The sequence below is a fragment of the Cynoglossus semilaevis genome, chromosome 8 (assembly GCF_000523025.1).
Source record: "Cynoglossus semilaevis isolate Cse_v1.0 chromosome 8, Cse_v1.0, whole genome shotgun sequence".
Taxonomy (NCBI): domain Eukaryota; kingdom Metazoa; phylum Chordata; class Actinopteri; order Pleuronectiformes; family Cynoglossidae; genus Cynoglossus; species Cynoglossus semilaevis.
Window position 1 is genome coordinate 21,254,833 of NC_024314.1, and position 19,804 is coordinate 21,274,636.

The window sequence follows — 19,804 nt, forward strand, 5'->3', positions numbered from 1 at the left end:
ATCTGCATAACTTGACAGATTTGACCTTGATATGCAGCACCAACGGAGAGTCATGGATATTAAGCTTTGCACAGACCGTCTGAGGCAGGGCAACAATTGGCTTTTGATTAAAGGCTGGTGCTATTGATTAAAGGGCCGAAAGGTACTTTTATCATTGCCCTTTTGTGTTTATTTATCGGCTTGGAAATTTACATCTCTGCCCTTTAAAAGCTGTTGACAGTGGACAGTTGAGGCTGTGTAAGTGGAAAATCTAGTCTTTTTAAATTCTTTTTGTATTGCTTTTATACACTGTCTTTTTGACAGTGTATTGAATACATATTTTACCCATTAGTGAAGCTGTGAAAAACAAATTTTATGCCAGAGTGTTAGATTTAGGTCTGGCCAGCGATGGGTTAAATGAAAATAGACTGGGAAGACAACTAACGTTTAGTGTCAGAGCATCATTTTCAGCCTGATATTTTTTACAGATTTTGTGAATTCATTTACTGTATTTTTTGTATGCAAGTTCAAATGATGTAAACTCGGGGAATTACCTAAAGTGAAAAAAAAGAGTGACGTGTAAGGATGACATATTCTATTCGGTTCTCCTGGGTTAAAAAATAGACGGTGCCTACGTAATCCTGGAAAAATCAAATAGCCTGGTTGAGTGTAGAGCCTCTCCCTCTTTTTCCTTATTGACTCACATTTTATTTTCCTCCTCTGTCTGAAGGCACTCATGTAATGGAAGGCTCAGGGAAAATGGTGGTCACTGCTGTGGGTGTCAACTCTCAAACTGGAATTATCTTCACTTTGCTCGGGAGTGGCGACGACGAGGACGAGGATGAGGAGGAGAAGAAAAAGGAGAAGGAGGAGAAGAAGAAACAGAAAAAGAGTCAGTGCCACCTTTTCATGACTTTTATTATACCCACTGATGCCTCTTCTCTTGAACATAAAGAGGCCAGATAAACATGTCCTGTGGGCAGGATATAAATATTCACATTTAGGGGCAGCAGAGCTGGAAAGGTTAAAGATGTGGTCTACGTGGTGCACATCAAATGTGGGCCACTAATTATGCGTAAACCTCTACAGTGTGTGTGATAGTGGTCCATTTATTTTTTACTATCTAATATAAAAATAACCAAACAAGTTTAACCATCTACACGGTTGCTAAAAGGTCTGACAGTTTTTCTAACAAAATAATAATAAAACTAATTATAATAACTGGATTTAAAAAAATATCTGTTATTAGATCCTTGTCCTGGTAATTAAACACATTCTGCTCTTTTTTTTAAATTAGAGTAATTTGTTTTTTCTATTTCAGTGTAATGCAGGGGTGTCAAACATATGGGCCGTGGGCCAAAAGTGGCCCGCTAGAGTGTTAAATCTGGCCCGCTTGATGAATTTTGAAAATAAAAAAACTCCTCATGTTAAAAATATTTTTTGTGAAATTATATTTAATCAAATATGTATCAATAATAATACATATGTTATTTGCTTTTACTTATTAAAAAAAAGAACTTATTGCTATTTATAGTTAATTTTAATATGGTTCTACTGATCCGGCCCACACGACATCAATTCCGTGATATGAACCAAAATGATTTTGACAACTGTACGATGGTAAATGGAATCTAAACTATTAAATTAAGCCTCATTCCTTGGTGTTTTTTTCCCCAACAGATAAAAAACAGGATGGATCTGTTGAAAACCGAAAGAAAGGTAAGTTGCTAAAACTAGGACACATCCATCCCTACGTCTTTGTCTTAGCCCTGACCTTAAGGAGTGTCTCCTTTATATTAAACAGCCTTGGATGTAGGTTAAGCCTCAGTCTATTAATAATTAACTCCAGTGCTTTTATGGAAGTAATGAGGAGTTGCATACTTTAGCCCTGACCCTGTGTCAGTGTACACTTGGTACGAGATGTTCCTGCCTACCGGCCGTGTTCTCCTCCCTCCTGTCTGTCTCCCTCTCCCCTCTTTTGTCGTCCTTGCCTGGCACATTGCGCGTCGAGCAGCAGGTGCCACCGAATCCAGTTATAGCGATTAGTGATGTAGAGATTAAAGCCATGTAACAATTGTGGGGCCACAACATCTGCTTTCCCACCCGTTTCTCACTCTCCGTAGTTTCCTGAAATCTGATTTCTTCTCATGTCCCAGCCTGAACTATTTAATGTCAAACTGCAACTCTTGCACTGTTGAAATGTCAGATTGGCAATGATAATAGCACTGCAGCTGGAAAGAGTTGAATCCAACAGCAAACCAGGACACTACACCTCCTGGAACACCGTGATCAGCAGTGCACTCGGTCAGTGAACACAACCCTGGCTCATACACTCACTCTCCCTGCCAGGATTCAACAGTAATCCTTTAGACTGAGATTACATAGGCCATGTAAGTGCCGAACAAGCCGCAGTCCACAGCAGCTGCAGGAGCCAAGTGTAAATACCACTCCTCTGTCTGCTGCGTGCATTTCCACAAAGAGCTGTGCCACCACTGTCCTCACCACATAATGTTGTTGCTGTGGTGGTGATGCAGCCCTGTTAGAGTGACCACACAGTCAAACTCAATACCAATATCCACATAAATGCTAAGCTACGTACAGCATTTTGGACAAAATGAAATTGAATGAAAATCTTCTGTAGTTTAAATATTAAATATTTCTATATGTTTTATAAATTTAAGGATGTTTTTTACTACCTGAGAAATGATTAACATTTGTATCAACACCATCTAATTAATTGTATTGGAATCACAATATTCAATTATGAATGAACAAATACCGTTTTGCACATTTTAACGTTTGATTAGTGTTTAGAAATAACCTTGGTGTCATCATGTTTGCTGACGATGCACTGCTTTTCATCACTGTCTCCTCAAATAACTGTAGCTGTGGAACAATTACATTTCTTATCCTATTAGTTACAGGGTAGCTGTGGAATAATCATGATTATTCATTATTAATCCAGATAAATCAACATTCCTATATATGTATTGTATGTGTTGTACATATTGCTGGAATAGAAAGACAAAGTACAACTGGTAGATGTTTTTATTTGTGATGTTGAAAAATGTCAAGAAAAAAATAAATTCCTCACCAGGGTTGGGCTTTACCGGAATCTGGGATTAAGAAAAAAAAATGTCTGAATTAGTTTGACGTCGATACCTCAGGTTTTCAAACTGTGGCTTTTTAGAGGCCACTTTCTATAAATACCACCCGTGTCTCTATGATAGTCTTCCTATGGGTAGCTGAGCTGGGGATTTATCTGATCTGTGGGAATTCAACTGGCAACACAGAAGGAAGTGATTCATCACACTGATCTCATTGTTGTTAACAAGTTAATCGCTTCTTTAAATCTCAATGGGCGGAGGTTAGTAATTACACTTCTAAATTTTCGACTAATTACGGCGTTGTCAGATCACTGTAAACGTTACAGTGACATTTCCTCAGTTCCATGTTTAAAAAGGTTGGAGGAACAAAAAGGATGTGACACTTCTGTTCTTCAAAAAAACAAGTTCCTTTTTATCTGAAAAATTGAACAAGTCTCGAAATATCACTCTGTCTGTTTCCTATGACATTGTACGTTTTTTTTTTTCTACTTAAAATCTGCTGCAGCTAAAGCACAGGACGGTGCAGCGATGGAAATGCAGCCGCTGAACAGCGAGGAGGGAGTCGATGCAGAAGAGAAGAAAAAATCCAACCTTCCAAAGAAAGAGAAGTCCGTCCTCCAGGGCAAACTGACCAAATTAGCCGTACAGATTGGCAAAGCAGGTGAGTCAGAGGAATACAGCCTCAGTGCTCCGCACGCTCTTCAACTTTTATGATTCCCTCATTTTTTTCCGCCTCATTCCTTCCAGGACTTGTTATGTCGGCCATTACTGTCATCATTTTGGTGGTGCTATTTGTGGTGGACACCTTCTGGATCCAGAACCTGCCCTGGGACAAGGACTGCACCCCCATTTACGTCCAGTTTTTTGTGAAATTCTTCATCATCGGCGTCACTGTTTTGGTGGTGGCCGTTCCTGAAGGTCTACCTCTCGCTGTGACAATTTCCCTGGCTTACTCCGTGAAGGTGAATATCTGCCCCCATCAGCCCGATATGTGCCACTGCAATGGCTGATGATTGAATACTGATCGATCTCTCTGTATTTCTACAGAAAATGATGAAAGACAATAACCTTGTGCGTCACTTGGATGCCTGTGAGACCATGGGAAATGCTACGGCCATCTGCTCTGACAAGACCGGTACTCTGACGATGAACCGCATGACCGTGGTGCAGGCCTACATTGCTGAAAAGTACTACAAAAAAGTCCCAGAACCGGAGAACATCACCCCTTCCATTTTAGATATTCTGATTTTAGGAATTGCCGTCAACTGCGCCTACACCACAAAGATACTGGTAGGGTTCTGTTTTTTGACACCAATTTCCTAATTATTGGTGTGTTTTGTTTTTTTTTCTTAACCTCGTTGTTTTTGTTTCCTTAGCCTCCAGAGAAAGAGGGTGGCCTGCCACGGCAGGTGGGCAACAAGACTGAATGTTCCTTGCTCGGCTTTTCTAAGGACCTGAAGCGCGACTACCAGACCATCCGCAATGAGATCCCCGAGGAGAAACTGTACAAAGTTTACACCTTCAACTCAGTCCGCAAGTCCATGAGCAGTGTGTTAAAGCTGGCTGACGGCAGCTACCGCATGTTCAGCAAAGGAGCCTCGGAAATTCTCCTGAGAAAGTAAGAAGCTCAAAAATGGTAATCAGTAGAAACGGTGGTTCTGTGGGTGTTGGAGTTTGTTCCAGCTGGCAGAACTTTGCAGTAAAGGATATTTGCTCCAGCTTAAGCAGCTAGGGGTTCAAGTGCATCCCACACAGGACACTTAACTTTGCAAACTTATAAAAAAAAGGATTAGAAAACGAGCCAAAAACATCTTCTGTTTACCCATAGTTTTAGTGCTACTCCTCCCTACTTCAGCTCACTTTTTAAAATACCTTGATGTCGCTTTCACTTTCTCTAAAGTTTTATGTACTTTATTATCTTTTACTACTTAACTTTAGCATTGACTCTGAAAACTGTTCCATTTTGACAAAGACAACATGGAACAGATATTTTTCCTTTGATAGGGTCAAAAAAAAGGCTCAGATCATTTACCATGTTGTGCTTAGCTTTGCACAAAACCTTTATCAACATTTAAGATAAGAATGCACATCCTTACTCAGCCTTGGAGTGCACATTGGTTTCCTGTTGATAAAAATCATAGAAGAGATTCAGACAGCGGAGACCATGAGAACTGATCAGCCTAAACCTTTAGAGCAAGAACCATTGAACCATGAAACTGTCACTCGAGGGAGTTGTTGTTTCTTCTTTCATTTCTGCTTCATGTTAAATTTGTCATTGTTCTTTCCCAGGTGCTACAAAATCCTAACAGCAAACGGGGAGCCCAAAGTGTTTCGCCCCAGAGACAGAGACGACATGGTGAAGAAAGTCATTGAGCCCATGGCGTCCGAGGGCCTGAGGACCATCTGCCTCGCCTACAGAGATTTTCCTGCTTCTGAAGGTGAACCTGACTGGGACAACGAGAACGACATCCTCAGTGGTCTGACCTGCATCTGCGTGGTGGGCATCGAAGACCCCGTTAGACCCGAGGTGAGAAGCTACAAGCGTTATATGATTTTGGTTTAGCTGACCTTCAAATATCTTTGCCAAAATGCCGGGGTAAAAATACATTAAAAAACATTTAAACGATTCAATGAATGATTTTCAGAAATTACTCCAAAAAATATAATTTTAGCCAAAACATACTTGGCAAACATAAAAGAAACTCTTTGTAAAACTCAACCATAGTGTATACACTATAAGGCTGGCAAATTACAGCTGCAATGTTTACAATTTAACCAGACAGGAAGTAATGTTTTTTACTTTTAAAAAGTCCCGTTCGAGCTGAACTGATTCCTGACTTCCAAATCCCCTGTGATCCGCTCAGAAACAACACGCATTTCCTCCCTAATTGTGTTTCCTCTTTCCACTAGGTCCCAGAAGCCATCAGGAAATGCCAGCGTGCTGGCATCACGGTGCGAATGGTGACTGGGGACAACATCAACACGGCCAGAGCCATCGCCACCAAGTGTGGCATCCTGCTGCCCGGAGACGACTTCCTGTGCCTGGAAGGGGAAGAGGTCAACCGAAGGATACGCAACGAAAAGGGAGAGGTGGGCCGCGGCAAGAATTCTCTTTCTCTGGGGGTGCTGCTGATGCACTGCTGGGATGCTATGAGGGTTTTTGTCTTCTCGTGTTTCTAGATTGAACAAGAACGCATTGACAAGATCTGGCCCAAACTGCGAGTACTGGCTCGGTCCTCACCCACAGACAAGCACACTTTGGTGAAAGGTAGGTGGGTTGTTGCTCTAAGCAAAACTTCCTTGAATCTGTAGGACGTTTGGCTTTAATTAGCAACATTTTTGTTCGTTTATTCCAGGTATAATTGACAGCACAGTGATAGAGCAGAGACAAGTTGTGGCAGTGACTGGCGACGGCACGAATGACGGCCCCGCGTTGAAGAAAGCCGACGTTGGATTTGCAATGGTGACTTTTTTGTATAGTATAGTAGAGCATATTTTCAGATGATGTTGGTATGAAAATAACATTGTAAAAACTAGGGCAGACATCGTGCTTTCTGTGTATGCAGATGACACTCTGTCCAGTAGAGCTCTGAAGTTGACTGCCTACAACTTTCACGTCCACTTGTGACTACATCGATGCTTGCTCCAGGTTGCATAAAACTTTCAGTCCACTAGGTGGCCCCCTGTTAAGGAACATGGCAGACACAGATACTGCATCAATGCACAACCTGTGTCCGGCACCCTGTCATTAATCCTAATCACCTTTTATGTGTTGGTTAATGAAGAAATTTGAAATAAATTGAGTTTTAATTTTCATAGTCTTCTCTCATTTACAGTTAATTTTGCATCTTTAAAGGAGCCGTTACATAATTTGCCTGAGGGCAGAAAAGCTGGGGAAAAAAATTATTAGATAAAAAAAGCAATTTAGATCCATCGCCTGTGGAAACGCAGTGTGGGAAACATTGTTCAGCCCTAACTGTATATTTTACTTTGACAAAATGAGAAAAAAGCGTAATGAATAAATATAAAGATCTCTCATTTGTTTCTTCGTGCCTCCAGGGCATCGCTGGCACAGACGTGGCCAAGGAAGCGTCCGACATCATCCTGACCGACGACAACTTCTCCAGCATTGTCAAAGCCGTCATGTGGGGGCGTAACGTCTACGACAGCATCTCCAAATTCCTGCAGTTCCAGCTGACGGTCAACGTGGTGGCGGTCATTGTGGCGTTTACTGGGGCCTGCATCACACAGGTTAGCACCGACTGACCCGTGGTGCAATAAAGAAAATGTCAGAGAATTACGTGGCGTTGCAATTGACTTTTATTTCCAGTGAGGCATATTCTTTTAATTTCCTCATGCATTAGCAATCATAAGTACCTGCGAATTAATTAATGCTTCACGGGCGCTTGATGATTTTTTAATATCTGTCAGTTTTAATCGCAAAGCGCCGTGTTCTGCCGCCTAATGGAGCAGTTTAAGTGTCTCTGCGGAAGAACAAGGATTTGTTTTTAAATATTCAACATCTCCCTCAGCCTTCGTGTTCTTTCACCGTGAATTAGACCTGCTCTTTGAGCTGCAGTCGCAGCCGTGATGTCTCTTTCTGGATTTTTCTTTTTTAATCTGATTCAGCACGTATATCTGCTTTTCACAGGACGTCTGCTCAAAGACACCAAGTGATTTTATCATAGAATGATCCTGGAAGAATGAGTCACATTTAAATTATAAGACACGTTATGAGTATCAAAGGTGTCAAAAAAAAAATTTCAACCAAGACTAAAAACAACGAGGAGGAAAACTGGAAAAAAATTCCAGCCTCCCAGTATGGACAGATTTATATAAAGCAACTCTCATGTGTTTCAAGTTGTCCTTCAGTGTTCTAGAACTGAAAATGTTCAGCCGCTTTCAGTGAGCAATGCAAGTTGTTAAATCCAAATATATTTCTAAATTACTAAAAGATAAGTTTGAAAGTTATATAAAGGTGATAACAAACAGCAAATAAGCTAAGTGTTTGCTATCCCAAAGCTATCCCTGACAGTGATCCCTTCATCTGGTTATAACAAAACCAGCTCCGTGGTGTGTGTTGGGCCCGGGGCTAGTTTGACCCCTGACCAACCTAATCTACTTCGGTGTGATCTCCTCCACCTCCAGGACTCCCCTCTGAAGGCGGTGCAGATGTTGTGGGTCAACCTCATCATGGACACCTTTGCCTCCCTGGCTCTGGCCACTGAGCCTCCCACTGAAGCTCTGCTGCTGAGGAAGCCATATGGTCGCAACAAGCCTCTCATCTCCCGCACCATGATGAAGAACATCCTGGGCCAGGCGGTGTACCAGCTCGTCATCATTTTCTCTCTGCTCTTTGCTGGTAGGTGCCTTTTACCATCGGATCACATGTAAACCACCACATCAGGGTCTCCGTGGATCCTTAAAAAGTCCTTAAATGTTGTGGGTTTTGCAAATAGTTAGTTGACATCACTCCTATTCTTTCAATACTTTGTTGAATCAAAAAGCCTACAGCAGGCATGGGCAAACTACGGCCTGGGGGCCAGATGTGGTCCGTTTGGCGTTTTAATCTGCCCTGCCAAAACTTGTCCAAATTTCAGCCTTTTCCCTGCAATGCCCACATTTCCCCAACAGATGGCACAGAAAAGGCTAAAAGCATTTTAGCCTTTATGCATGACTTTTACATTTGCAAAAACCTTGCCCACATAATTAATTTCATAATTATTATCAATAGTTAACCCTGTGTTATTGTTTGTGCAGGAGAGAAAGTGTTTGACATCGACAGCGGCAGGAACGCTCCCCTCCACGCCCCTCCCTCCGAACACTACACCGTCGTCTTCAACACTTTTGTGATGATGCAGCTTTTCAACGAGATCAACGCCCGCAAGATCCACGGCGAAAGGAACGTCTTTGACGGCATCTTTAACAACCTCATCTTCTGTAGTATCGTTCTGGGAACCTTCATTATTCAGGTATGGAAAAAGATTTAAAAAAAAAAAAGAAAATCATAAGAAAGTGAACTTAACGAATGTGTATGTAAATGTTCTCCTAAAATGTTATTTTTCCTGTTTCTCCAGGTCGTAATAGTGCAGTTCGGAGGAAAGCCTTTCAGCTGCGTAGCTCTGTCTGTGGACCAATGGCTGTGGTGCACATTCTTAGGCTTCGGTTCTCTTCTATGGGGACAGGTAGATTTACACACAGCAGCTCTGCTCCACTTTACAGAAACCACATCAATAAAATGAAGCAACATTGCCCCCCAGTGGTGGGATTTGCTCACTTGAGAGATTTTTGCGAAGCTTAAATGTCCCTGTGATTCTTCAAAGATGTATTGACTTTATTTTAAGTGTTTCTAAATTGCCCACACTTCTTCGTCGATGTTGGACACACATTGTGTCGTTATCCACTTGTTGTCAAATTAAAGTGCAGCACTTACACAGAGAAACTGGCTCTTAAAGAGCGAGTGCAGCTCGGCCACAGGCTTCCAGTTGTTGAAAATCCTTTGAAGGTTCTTTATTATGTTGGATGAGGTGCTTGAACGCTGTATTTAATGTGTTTCTTTACAGTATCTCATGATTCAAAGATATACTGTTTTTTTTATTATAATTTTTAATGTAACAGTTAAACAAACCTGCAACAGAAAATAATTATTTTGCAAATTTAGGGGAAGATTGGAAATACTTTCCCCCAAAGATGGTAAACATCAGCTCTATGATAATAAACTTAAACCCTGTGATTGGATAAAATCAATTGCTAGAAGTTAGCATGACATGGCTACATTCAAATGAACACCAAGAAATTACTAATTGCTGATAAGAATTGCTAATATAATTAAGCTAATATTTATTAAGGATGATTAGCTGAAAGGTCACATGCTTAAAAAAACAAATCCTAAAGCTAAAAGATTAGTAAAACTTAGCAATGGAATACACAATAATAAACACTATTACCTAATACTACGTTTGCAGTAAAGATGCCACATTAAACAAACAAAATAATGCCAACGTCTTAAAGCAAAACATCAAGGAGAAAAATGTTTTTAAATAGGAGAAAAAGCAGGAAATAATCTAAAATGTGTTTTCTATTTCTGTTGGATTGTAATTAAAACACCCTGATCACTGAAGCTGCTCTGCTAATCATCTAAATGTCTGACTGTCTTTAGCATTAGCCTTTCCTCATCCAGTAGAAACCATCCCTCATCCAAACGCCTGTCTCTCCAGGTCATCTCTACGATACCCACCAGCCGCTTAAAGTTCCTGAAAACGGCGGGCCACGGCACACAGAAGGAGGAGATCCCCGACGAGGAGCTGGAGGAGCTGGATGACATGGAAGAGATCGACCACGCCGAGCGGGAGCTGCGCCGAGGCCAGATTCTCTGGTTCCGAGGCCTGAATCGCATCCAGACTCAGGTAATCGCCCAACAACAAGGACACGGCGGGAATGAAAAGCCATGAAACCGTTTTAACTCTGTTACTCTTTCAGCTTCCTCAAGTCAGTTCTCCAAGAATGGCTTGTGCCTTAGACAAAAAAAAAAACAAAACAAAAAAAAAAACGGGGGTGTCACTTTTCTGTTGTGCGTCGACGCTGCAGCAGGTTCCTGTTGGCTTTATTTCTGACTTGGTTTGAAGGTACTGATGGGAAAAAAACACATGTTAGCTTGTGTTGAGAGCAGCTGACGGTTCAAAGACCTGGCTGTAAGTATGGAAGGATTTCACAGAGAAAAGAGTCAAAGGTGAGGTAGAGTTTTGGGGGTGTTTCTAAATCAGTGCCTTTAAACATTTTTAAACATTCCTTCCTCTTTTTTCCCCCTTTAAAACCTAAAACCAATTTCCAATGACATTTTTTCTCTCAATGGTTATTGGTGCCTTTTCTTTATTTTTCTTCTCTCTTTTCTTCTATGGCTGTGTTGTGTTTTATTATTTTTCATTTATTTCCTCTGGGCATCTTCTTCTTCCTCTTCTTCCTCTTCTTCTTCTCCTGTCACACTGTCTGATTCTTTGCAGATGGATGTAGTGAGTGCGTTCCAGAGTGGAACTTCCTTTCAGGGGGCTCTCAGGCGGCAGGCCTCCAACTCCAGCCAACAACAGCACGATGTAACCAATGTTTCTAGCCCTACACATGTAGCCTTTTCTACTCCTCCTCCTTCTACTACCACCACTACTGCCACTGCCGCCAACTCCGCTTCTGCCACTGTGGGGTGTGAGTGCGTGTTCTCCTTTAGTGCATGAGACTTTTTTTTTTCCTTTATAAAAGAAAAATCTCTTCTGGTTTTTCGTCTAACATCTTCCTCCTCTTTCTCACCTAACGTTGACATTTTGACTCTCTCATTGCTTCTCCAAATACTCTCCCCCTTCAATCCCCAAAAAGACACCAAATATACATCTTCCATATTGCTTCAATAACACTGCTGTGTATTGATATATATCTGTTTATATACATGTATCCTGTAACCAGTTCGAGGTGTTTCTCTGTGTGTCGTCATGTCTTCTGTTCAGCTTCTGCTTTGGTCTAAGAAACGGAGAGGGGGAAAAAAAAAGCGAGTTTTTAATTTAAATTTTTTTTTTAATGTTTACTTGTTACTTGACATTTGACCTAAAATTTCAGAGGTTTGTCTGCAGCTGCCTCCGTCTGCTCTGTGCCTCCTGTATCGCACCCATGGGTCTGTCGCCGCAGCTCTCTAGTCCTGTGTAGCTGTGTAAATGTTTTGAGTATATGCCCATGATCACGGCCCTTAAAAAAAAACAAAACACACACAGATGCACCAGAGTGTGGCATCAGTGCGTTGATGCCATTGTCAGTTGGTTGTTTAATAACGTTGGTTTCTTTTGCAGCTCTTTTGAGTTAAAGTGAAGATTGTTGCTGTGTCCTATTTAGATGACAGTTTTTTTTATCCATTCAATACCTCCTTAAGTGCTTTTATTATGAAAGGGGTATTTGTAACACAGCATTTCTCAACTTTTACAAGTTTCATTTAATTTACAATGCATACAGGAACAAATGGATCAAAAATGGGTCCAGGTCATTTTTTTTTTTCATATCTCAGCTCATCCTTTTTGCACAAATGTCTTCAGTTTCTCCAAATTTGGAAAAAAAAATTGAAACATTTCTTTTTGATTTTCAGGTCACTGCAGAGATTTTCTAAGGAATATTAAATCAAAGTTTTGTGCAGGTTTTGTGTCACTGACGTTCCAGAACGACAAAACTCGGATCAAGTCTCATCTCATTCTTTCCATCCAAATTTATTCAATCGTCAAAAAGCTGAATACAACCTAATTAGATGTCAAGTGGGTTGGACTATTACAGCCATAGCATAATTAACTATAAATAACAATACGTCCATGTTTTTCCCCTTTGGTTTCATGCAAACAACTACAATTATATTAGATATTTATAATGTTTAATTCATATTTAATGAAATATAATTTTACAAAAATATCCTGAACATGAAGTGTTTATGTAAAAAAAAAAAAAAGTTTTTTCAAAATTCATCACGTGGACCAGGTTGAACACCCTAGCGGGCTGGTTTTGGCCCATGGGCCTTATCTTTGACACCCCAGGTCTTAAACAAATTGTTCAGAAGTGAGCCTCCGTCTGTAGAACTCCTCTTCACGGTTACATCCAGAGGATCCCAACACTAACAGAGGAGATCCAGATCATTTCACAGCAGTGGACCCCCCCCCCCCCCCCCCCCCCCCGCTCTCCGCCCCCTGCCTGTCCCGAGTCTTTTCTCCTTTTCAGCTCTCCCGTCTGAGCAGCACCGGCGGCGGCGGCGGCGGTGGTGGTGGAGTTTTCAAATGTCTAGCAGATGTCACACAAACAGCCTTAATGGAATAAATGACTCTGCTGCTCTTGAGTGTAAACATGTGGGGTTTTCCCTGCAGACACATTAACAGCAAATCCACAAACAACGCAGGTTTTTTCTGGGCTCTCTGTCTCAGGTGGTCTTTCCTTTTAACCGTCCTCTCCTGTCCAGGTGCAGACACCTTCTCAGGGCTGTGGGTATTTTTTTGTTTTTTTTAAATTTTCCTTCACACAGGTTTGTTTGCTGATTGTTTCCATCCAAAACCATAAAGACTGAATGCCACTGACTCCCCACATATTCTCCTTTAGATTCTGTGAAATGTGTCATGGGCTATACTCAAAGGTTTACTACCATTGAACACAAAGGTAGCGCCGCGCTCTGCATGGGTTCAAAGTCTCTGGTCTGGTCGTTTGTGAGTTTTCTCTCTTGTGCCGTTTTTCTTGACATGTTCCCCAGCTTGTAGACATGCTTGGCTGCTGCAGCTTTCTTTGTTTCTCCTCCACCAACACTCCCTCTCTCTCTCTCTATCTCTCTATCTCTCTACCTCTCTCATCTGTCCCTATCTCTCTCTCTCTCTGTCTTTAATCCACAGTCGTGGAGAAAACAGAAGCCCTCTTAAGAAAAATGTCATTTATTTAAAGTATTTACCAAAAATCTGCTTTTATTCATTCAGCTTTAGTAAAGTTATTGTTCAACTAAAACAATACTGAAGCTTTTAAGGAACAGATTTAGGAAACCAATTAAGCAGAAACCAACTGGTGGCCCACGGGCCGAATCCGGCCCACTGAAACATCCGATCCGGCCCGCAACTACATTCCTTTTTTTTTTTAATTTTCTAAATGTCAAATAATAATTTTAGTATCCAGCCCCAAAGGTGTTGGTCCAACATTGATTCTGACCCTTTGACAAATATATTTGGTGACACCTGTAATAAAGTGTGTAAATAAAGTAATATACTATAATAGAGGTGGGCAGACTGTTTAACAGATGGGTGTTGGCTGTAAATATTTTATGAAATAATTTATAAATGTTATATAAATGTATTTAGATATGTGAAAAACAAAAGTTAAAAGAAAATCCAAGAGCGAACCTACGGTATCCTCCACTAGTGGTACACGTACCATAGTTTAAGCACCACTACATTAGGGCACTCGGAATTAAGAATCTGTCTTTGTCTGGATCATGTTTTTCGTCTCTGTATTTTAGTTTCCTGAATCTATCCTCCATCTATCTATAAAATTAAGAGAAAAAAAATAGCATTTTCTTCTGGGGGCCAGTCTTTTTCTCTTCTTCTGTGTCTTTTGTTCCTAAGCATGTCCAACAAAGGTTAAACTCTTGTGTCCGGCCTCTGTCCCTTTTACCTCACTGGATGTGGTTTTATCCAGGGGACAGCATTTGTTTTGTCTCCTGGTACACTTCTCTGCATTTTGATTCATCAGACAGAGGCTTTAATAAATTAAACTACCATTTTTGTTTGTTTTTTTTACCCCTTTTTCCTAAAATACTACCACTTTAAAAAATGAAAATGCTCAATTCCATTGAGTTCGTAGACATCCTAACACTTGTACTTTGTCAGGCAAAAGTAAAAAAAAAAAAAGAAAAAGTGAAAACTGAAACACAGAATGTCCTATTTCTAAAAAAAAGATATAAAATAATTATACTGACTGGATTTTTATCTTTTGTATTTTGACTACCAGGAATAACTGCTCACATGCACGTGTCTCTGAGAGTCCCCCCCCGCCCCAACTGATCACTCTTTTTGCCCCGAAACTCACCTGATATTGACCCAATAAATCCTGCGCCCCAGGGTTTTTAATCTGTGGATTTAATCCGGGTGTGACGATTAATCAAAAAATGTTTTTATTACCAAAAGTCACTAATTCCGTGTCTTTTATTTTCCCCCACTGCCTCTCCTGTTTTCCCTCCAGATCCGAGTGGTGAATGCATTCCGCAGCTCCATCTCCCTCTATGAGGGTCTGGAGAAGCCAGAGTCCAGAACCTCCATCCACAACTTCATGACCCATCCAGAATTCCGGATAGAAGACTCTGAGCCCCACATCCCCCTCATTGACGACACCGACGCAGAAGACGACGCTCCCACCAAGCGCAATTCCGCCAGCCCCCGCAACACCACGCCGACGCCACCGCCGCCCTCGCCCACACCCTCGCCGGCCACCACCACCACTGTCGTCGTGCCCACAGCGCCGGTGTCGCCCTCCCCTTCCCCCAACCAGAACAATAACGCCGTGGAGAGCAGCAACCACCTCATTCCCGACGGCCCTAAATCAGGAACCCCCTCGGCCCCCGGGAGCCCCCTACACAGCCTGGAGACCTCCCTTTGATCCCACCCTCCTCACCCTGCACGTCATCACCCACTTTTTTTCTACCCACCACCTCCATCCAGGAGCTCAACTCGGACAAGAGGACGAGAAGGAACAGTGACCGTAAGGGAAGGAGGGAGGAAGGGAGCGGAGGAGGAGGAGGAGGAGGAGGAGGAGACGGAGGTCTGGAAGGAAACAGGAGTCTTGGTTTCAGGCTGGACTTAAAGAACAGCAAACATTCAGAGGAATGTGCAGCTTGGTGTGGATGCTTTGGTCTTCTTTTGTCTTTGGTTCTTATTAATCCCTGGCTGCGACAGACGGACTCCACCCCTCCCCCCTCCGTAACTCTTATTTTTCTCGGTAAAGAAGGGGCGATTATAAACTCAGATTGAAAGTGACCTGTTTTTATTATTCTATTATTATTAATATTATTATTATTTTAATTTTTGCGAAGAGGAGGCCTCCTTCCTCCCGGCTTGAAGATGGTCTGTAAGAAATCCGAAAGGAACCTTTAGCTTCTCTTTTATCTGAATGGTGTTGTATATTTATCTCTTTGGCCCTTTTTGCTCATTCAAATCGTATTTCTGCTCCATTGGCTGTTAATATTTCGAGTTATTTATGTTTTTGTTTTTTTTTTTGGAAAAAAAGCAGGTCTGTTTACAAAGTTTGTAGATACTTTTTTTCTGTTTGTGGGCAAAAGAGCTTCCTGATGTGTGACGCAGAGAACTGGGAGAGAGGGGGGGAAAAAAACAAAAAACGGACGAATGAGAGGATTATTTCAGATACTGCTGTATTTTCAGGAAAAAAAGGTGTTTCTATTGAAACTTAACTATTTTTGCCTGCAAGTTTTATTTGTTATATATTTGTAGATAAATATAGAAACCTCTAGCCAAACCGACAAACACTAAGGCTTGTATAGAAACAGGAGGTCCATCACGCGGAGACGTTTCCCTTACACGAGACGGGACGAGATGGGAAAGACAAACAGGGCCTCTGTACACTAACGTTGCTATAAATATTTACTTCCTACATTTCTTGGGTAGTTTTCATGTGCACAAAACCTTCTGGATTCTCTTTACATTCATTATGTTGTGTTCCAGGATTTCCACATGTTGAAAGGTTCCACCGTTTAAAGGGATTTTAGGAAAAAATGCCTGGGTTTATCAAGCATCCCCCGATGGCGGCATAAATCAGGCGGAAAGTTTGTCAAAAGGAGAAAAAGTCTTATCTCGGTGTCTCTCAGGGAGTCTGCATCTTTTTGCTCAATTCGATGACGTCCAAATTCTCAGAGGTCAAAGGCCAGATGACGCCTGAAATAAAAGGAGAGCAAAAAGAAACAGTCCTGTGTTCATGAGGTAGAGCTGGAACTTAATTGAATTCTAATTCCTGCATTCTCAATATTTGGGCCACTGTTTAATGTTTGCATGGGCTTCAGCAAATGTTGATGAACCTCCACTTCCCTGGCCCTCTAGGGGGAGCTATAGATGTAGCTGCATGGTTGTGGGTTGTTTGTTCTGTGTTGATGTACGTAACACTAGCTCATGTCCAACTTTCTTCTACTGGAACATTAATATAGCTTGAGACGCTATTGGATGGAAGGGTTCACAAGTGGAGCATGGGGGAGGGCAGCGCAGCATCAACTTTTTCTTTTTAGACCTTCTATAAATCTGGAAAGAAAGAGAGAGAAAAAAATGTTATAACTGCATTCCTTAACACTAACCACGTTAACCTTTGACATTGATTAACTTTTTTTTGTTTTGTTTTTCCTCTGGTCTGATCCCAGCCCCCCTCCCCCCCCCCAAAAAAAAAAACTCTCCTTCATTTGTTCTAACAGTGGACACTAACTCCCGCCTCAGTCTTATTCATTAGCTTTAATTCCTTGTGAAATGTTAGGTCTCGACCAAACTCGCAACCCGCACTTTCCTCTGAGCTGATATATATATATATTGTTTTTCCTTCAGTCATTTGTCCTTTTTTTGACAGCAGTGCAGTTAACCGTTCACTTGAGAAGAACTTATTTATTTTAGAACAATGCTAATGACATTACACTAAAAATCTTCAGACGATGCTCACTCCCATGAGGACACTATGAGCTTGGTTTCCTGTCTCTGGATGCTTGATAAACTCAGATATTTTTCTTCTTTTTTGTGCAATTTTAATTTTTTTATTTAAATTTTCTTTACCAAACTTCAGCCCCAGCCAATGTCCAAATACTGACTTTTTTGTCTCAGGCGTAGTAAAAGTATTTGAAAGGAAGTCATGAAGGAGGGAAAACCTTTTAACTTGTTGTATTTACTTAGTCTTGGTCAAAAAGCAGGTGATTTTTTTTTTCCATTCAGAACCTCTGTGTTCTTTTTGTTGACCTCTTCAAAAACCAAGTGAATAAAAAAAAGACTTTTTTTTTGTCCTTCAGCCCAGCCCAAAGGCTTTTGTCCACGGTAAATAAATGTTGCTGCATTTGATGGGTTTGTAAGATATTTTTGACACCTGTTGTACTGGAATTGCTACTTTAAAAATTGGATAAGTCAATTTTTCAAGAATAAATCCTAGACATACACTGGTATCTGTCAGCACAGGGTACTTTCTTTCATACCAGTTCTTGTGAGGCAGAAGAATTTTGATACAGATCACAATTTAAAAAAAAGAATATATGAACCTTTGTATTTTTATGACAAACAAATACTGGTGATTACCTTTCGTTGCAGTCCACTTCTTTTTCATTTCTTTTTTAAATTTGACACCAATCACATAAACACAGGGAGGGGTCGTCCACTAAAATGTGTGTTGTTCTGGAATATTTCATCTCAGGGTGCGAATGGTGTGAAAGAGAACAGGCTTCTTTTGGTTTGTTACTTAATTAAATGTTTTTGGAGAAGGTGCTCGTCAACTTGCGTAGGATGACTCCAGAGCCGAGCTACCTGGTCACCTTCACCTGACGGGACACGGACGGAGGTGAACATGTTAACAAAAAAGTCAACGTTCTCGGAGGAAATGGTTTGTTTTCCTTGTTTTACAGATGACACAACTGCAGCTAGGGTTCGCATACAAGGCGAGAAAAACGGAATCCATACCTGAGGAGTTTGTTTGTTCTGTAGCTTCTTTCCTGTCAACGGGAATGAATGTTTTTTTTTTTTCCATCTGTTTTATGGATTTATTATTTTTTTATCTTTTAACATTTGGAAATAAAGAGTACTTCATGTCTGTTTATCTTGAGCATTTTAAATGGATATCGTGATTGGATTTACATTTGAAACTTGTCAAGTAATGTGTATGGTTTTTAAAAATAAAAAATGTATTTAGCCTAAACGCAGGGCCACGGTCTTCATTTGCTCCAATCAGGGATTTTTTTTGTTTGTTTTGTTTTTTGTTTTTGTTTTTTTGCAAAGGATTAATCCCTAATATTTTTAAAAGTTCAAACCTTTTGGAATTTAGGCAAAATTAAAACTTTTAAAGGATTTTTTTTTTCATAAAGAAACTGAGTCAGGATTCTGAAGAAAATGCAGAAGATTGCTGTAGTCACAAGATTTTAAGTAAAGAACTCTGACTTCAATATAACTTTTAAGGAAGGGAATGATATTAGGAACAGAATTCTTTCTTCTTCTTTTCAAAAAATGTTGTGTTTTAAGGTTTGATAACAACCATAGGGATTGTTTTGGGAATAAATTATTCAAAGAAAGATGAGAACTCAATGAGAGGGGGACAGAATGAAGGGAGACGTATTTGAAAAAAAAAGTAACTTCCAGACCAGCAGAGGGCAGTATAGGTTCTGCTCTACCAAGTTCCATGCTCTCTGAAGGCACTGACTTCGAAATATCGCTCTGTGCTCAAATTAGACTACAATAAGAAACAGGTAACAGGTAAAAAAAAAAAAAAAAAAAAAAAAAAAAAAAGACAAGTAGGACGAACCACCATAATGTCCCAAATATAAATAAAATACTAAAGCGTTCATCTTCAGAAGATTGAAGTAGAGCATGCAGGTAAGTCTAAGTTTTTAGTTAACAAATATAAAATGATGTAAAATGTCTTGTGTCTAAAAACGACTTATGATGGTTCACGGTTATCCCTGTACTTTCTGGGCGAAAAATGTCTATTTTCGTTCAGAAATTACTAAACAGTCAGCATTATAAAGTCACGAAAGAGTTGGAATAGCAAAGAGAGCGTACATGACTTAAAATTAGCTGCTAAAAATGAGCTAAAATTAGCTAAATCCAACACATCAATGAATCCAAGCAGTCCTAGACACAGGTAAGGCAGAGGTACATACAACTTTCAGGAAACATACAGTAAATACAGTTTCACAGCTGAACACTTAGTTAAAAGCACAAACGTATTCAAAAGTAACAACAACAACAACAAAGCCTACACATGGTTAACAAGGTCAGACATCAGTTGTAAATAACCTACAGTTATCCAAGTTATTAGCGCACAGCTAAAATATTTTGGGAAATTAGGTAAATAAACACTAGACATTAGCCAGACCTACCGAAAACCAAAATACTTAAATATATTTTTTAAAAACTAGAATTAGTAAAAAAGATAACAAAATAGCTTAAAAAACAAAATGAAACATAGCTTGAAAAAAGAAAACATTCAAAATA

The 19,804-nt window shown here is 40.4% G+C and overlaps 1 protein-coding gene across 3 annotated transcripts in view; it reads left to right on the forward strand.

The window, feature by feature from the left end:
- Positions 1-18,512, forward strand: part of atp2b1a (ATPase plasma membrane Ca2+ transporting 1a) — a 41,070-nt gene extending 22,558 nt beyond the window's left edge. Inside the window, exons 6-22 of one of the 3 annotated variants that reach the window (XM_025057286.1) lie at positions 710-871; positions 1,660-1,698; positions 3,592-3,747; positions 3,834-4,048; positions 4,134-4,376; positions 4,463-4,704; positions 5,376-5,613; positions 5,997-6,176; positions 6,267-6,354; positions 6,443-6,549; positions 7,146-7,337; positions 8,235-8,448; positions 8,847-9,058; positions 9,164-9,271; positions 10,304-10,492; positions 11,087-11,176; positions 14,814-15,227. In XM_025057286.1, coding sequence (XP_024913054.1) covers positions 710-871; positions 1,660-1,698; positions 3,592-3,747; positions 3,834-4,048; positions 4,134-4,376; positions 4,463-4,704; positions 5,376-5,613; positions 5,997-6,176; positions 6,267-6,354; positions 6,443-6,549; positions 7,146-7,337; positions 8,235-8,448; positions 8,847-9,058; positions 9,164-9,271; positions 10,304-10,492; positions 11,087-11,176; positions 14,814-15,227 — 3,089 coding nt within the window. Of the gene's footprint in view, positions 1-709; positions 872-1,659; positions 1,699-3,591; positions 3,748-3,833; positions 4,049-4,133; positions 4,377-4,462; positions 4,705-5,375; positions 5,614-5,996; positions 6,177-6,266; positions 6,355-6,442; positions 6,550-7,145; positions 7,338-8,234; positions 8,449-8,846; positions 9,059-9,163; positions 9,272-10,303; positions 10,493-11,086; positions 11,177-14,813 lie in introns of all 3 variants that reach the window. The other 2 variants (XM_008315650.2, XM_008315648.2) reach the window with 2 other exon arrangements.
- The last annotated feature ends 1,292 nt before the right edge of the window (positions 18,513-19,804 follow it).